General features: G+C 39.4%; 1 protein-coding gene across 1 annotated transcript; it reads left to right on the top strand.

Annotated features, from left to right (window-relative positions):
- The first annotated feature begins 1,105 nt into the window (after positions 1-1,105).
- On the top strand, positions 1,106-2,035 carry LOC104992305 (putative olfactory receptor 2W6). The gene has a single exon (XM_010845147.1). The coding sequence runs from the start codon at positions 1,106-1,108 to the stop codon at positions 2,033-2,035; it is 930 nt and encodes a 309-aa protein (XP_010843449.1).
- Positions 2,036-3,202: the final 1,167 nt, after the last annotated feature.

The following is a 3,202-nucleotide window of genomic DNA, read 5'->3' on the forward strand; positions in this document are numbered from 1 at the left end:
GTAACTTTATTAAATATACTCTTAATTTAAATTTTCTTTCAATTGTAATTGTTTAAGAAAATAATTGTGATATTTAGTTTCATTATTACCCTAATGCTCTTTATTCCAAATAAAAATCTGTCTTTTATGGACTCAATACTCTATTTTTCTTAGCCATATTAGGGCCAATCTTTTCTTCTTTTACTTTTTAAAGTTACTCTTTATGTACTGCACTATCTTTCCTTTTTTCTCCATTCATCCTGATTGCCATGCACTTCTCTTCTGCAAGATAATCATGTTGTTCTGATGTTTCTAAAAGCCTAAGAGATTATACCCAAAGTTGTCATTTTATTACTGAACAGAATGTCCTCTCTGACCCTAGAAATTTAGATTGCAGAATTCTATTTCTTTCAAAGAAATTGATGATAGAGATCTGAGTTGACAGCATTTCATGGGAAGAACTGGGATGTTTAGTAGATACAATAATAATGTAAGTGAAAATGATGACACTATGAAGCAAATACATACTTAAACAACATTAATAAGATTATAATAGTCCAGATCATGGTAGACAGTTTTTGTTGTGTGTGATTTTCAAATCATGTCTTGGATACTGAGATTAGTCCTGGTTGTCAGATTTTCGGAAGGTCATTGTCAACATTTAGGATATTTGGAAGACATCTACTAAGGTGATAATATACCTGATAACCTTGTTATAAGAACTGTTGAAGGAAACTGAATGCTTTGGTCTAAAGAAAATTTAGGTGTGGTGACTCTTTTAAAATATTTTAATGATGGTCATATTAAGAGATATTAAGATATGATATATGCTCAATAAGATTAAAATACTTTGTCTTATGAATAAGGGGAAAGTTACTACTTGATAAAAAGTTATTGATTCTCGTTTTAAATTTTCCAACAATGAAATAATCTGCCTATATGTTTGAACAAATGATAAACAAATTATGTGCCTGGGCAGAAGCTATTCAAATATTAAATGGGTTGTGAGACTTGATGTCTTACATGTTCCTTAAAAATCCTGATTTTCAATGGTTTTCAGAAAATAAAGATTAAGAATTCTTTATTCCATTCTTACCAGTTATACAGATGATCTGAAAAGAAGGCAATGGAAAAATCCAATGACAGCTCAGAGTACGGTTTTATCTTAGTGGGCTTCTCTGATCGTCCCAAGCTGGAGATGGTGCTCTTCATAGTAAATTTTACTCTGTATTCAGTGGCTGTCCTGGGAAATTCAGCCATAATCCTTGTGTGTATATTAGACTCTCGACTTCATACACCAATGTACTTCTTTCTGGCAAATCTTTCCTTTTTAGATCTCTGCTTCAGTACTAGCTGTGTCCCCCAGATGCTGGTTAACCTCTGGGGCCCTGATAAGACCATCAGCTATGCGGGCTGTGTTGTCCAGCTTTTCTCTTTCCTTTCTGTTGGAGGAGTCGAGTGCCTCCTTCTGGCTGTCATGGCCTATGACCGCTATGCTGCAGTCTGCAGGCCCTTGTATTATACGGTCATTATGCACCCCCAGCTGTGCTTACGACTGGTGGCTGTGGCCTGGGGAAGTGGGCTGGTCAATGCCATCGTCATGTCCCCACTGACAATGACTCTCTCCAGATGTGGTCAGCGACGAGTTAACCATTTCCTCTGTGAAATGCCGGCCCTGATCAAGATGGCTTGTGTGGACGCTCGTGCAGTGGAAATGCTGGGCTTCACCTTTGCCATTCTCATTGTCCTACTGCCCCTCACTCTTATTCTTGTCTCCTACGGTTACATCGCAGCAGCTGTGCTGAGGATCAAGTCAGCTGCTGGGCGCCGGAAGGCCTTCAATACCTGTAGCTCCCATCTCACTGTGGTCTCCTTGTTCTATGGGAGCATCATCTATATGTATATGCAGCCAGGAAACAGCTCTTCCCAAGACCAAGGCAAGTTTCTCACCCTCTTCTACAACCTGGTGACTCCCATGTTGAATCCACTCATCTACACCTTAAGGAATAAGGAGGTGAAAGGGGCGCTGAAAAGGGTTTTGGGGAGGCAACAATGAAACATAGAGGTATGCTAAGTTATAATGTCCTAGGAAATTTTTTTTCAAACATTACTGTTTATGTTGTGCTTAAAATAACTTTAGCCAATGTACCAAACACTCTTGGATTTGTTTTTTAAATGTGGATAAATACACCTAAGTGTATCCAGAGTCAAGGTGAATCAACCCAAAACCTTAGGTACACACAATATGGATGTAACTTTACCGTGTGAGCCACCAGGGAAGCCCACTATATATCCTAAGTTATAAAACTGAGTAGATACTTTTAAGCCTCTTAATAAAAACTTTGTAGCTATTTTCATCTTGATTTTTTAAATGGAAAAACTATTCCCTGGTGGCTCAGATGGTAAAGATTCTGCCTGCAATGTGGGAGACCTGGTTGGATCCCTGGGTCAGGAAGATCCCCTAGAGTAGGAAATGGCAACCCGCTCTAGTATTCTTGCCTGGCAAATCCCATGGACAGAAGAGCCTGGCAGACTACAGTCCCGGAGGTCACAAAGAGTTAGACACAACTGAGAGACTAACACTACTACTATGGTCTATAGCTCCTATGTAAATGAACCTGAGTCACAGAGAAGATAATTAGAATTCAGAAGTGTGTATACATATCTGAATCTGAACCTTTTCCATTATCCACTAACAGTGCCTTTGTGAGAGTGGTGCGTGTAGGGGTGACCTAATAATCAGCCCCAGCCTGTATCCTTTATTTGTACATTCTTTCATCATGCTGATATGCCGTAGACTCCATATGAGCATTCTCACCATTCTCCCTAATGTTTCTTTATTATTAATATGATGACATCACCCCTTCCCACATTGTCCTGTGCAAATGCCCTGTCTAAATCCATCCCGTGCTTCAGTGGTCAACTCTAATATGATGTGTGTGTGTGCTTCGTGGCTCAATCATATCTGACTCTTTGTGACCCCATGGACTGTAGCCCACCAGCCTCCTCTGTCCATGGAATTCTTCAGGCAAGGACACTGGAATGGGTTGTCATGCCTTCCTCTAGAGGCTCTTCCCAACCCAGGGATCGAACCCAGGTCTCCCGCATTTGCAGGCAGATTCTTTAATATTTGTAAAATTATCTGGGACTCTTTGATTTTAAAATGCTCTGTCACTTCTTCTAAACTGTTGTATTTTTATACAATGAAATGACCATTCTTCTA

The sequence above is a fragment of the Bison bison genome, unplaced genomic scaffold (genome assembly GCF_000754665.1).
Source record: "Bison bison bison isolate TAMUID 2011002044 unplaced genomic scaffold, Bison_UMD1.0 scf7180017848390, whole genome shotgun sequence".
NCBI lineage: Eukaryota > Metazoa > Chordata > Mammalia > Artiodactyla > Bovidae > Bison > Bison bison.

What these genes read in the sequence shown, in the direction of transcription:
- LOC104992305 (XM_010845147.1), top strand. Translation starts at nt 1,106, where the DNA reads ATGGAAAAATCCAATGACAGCTCAGAGTACGGTTTTATCTTAGTGGGC.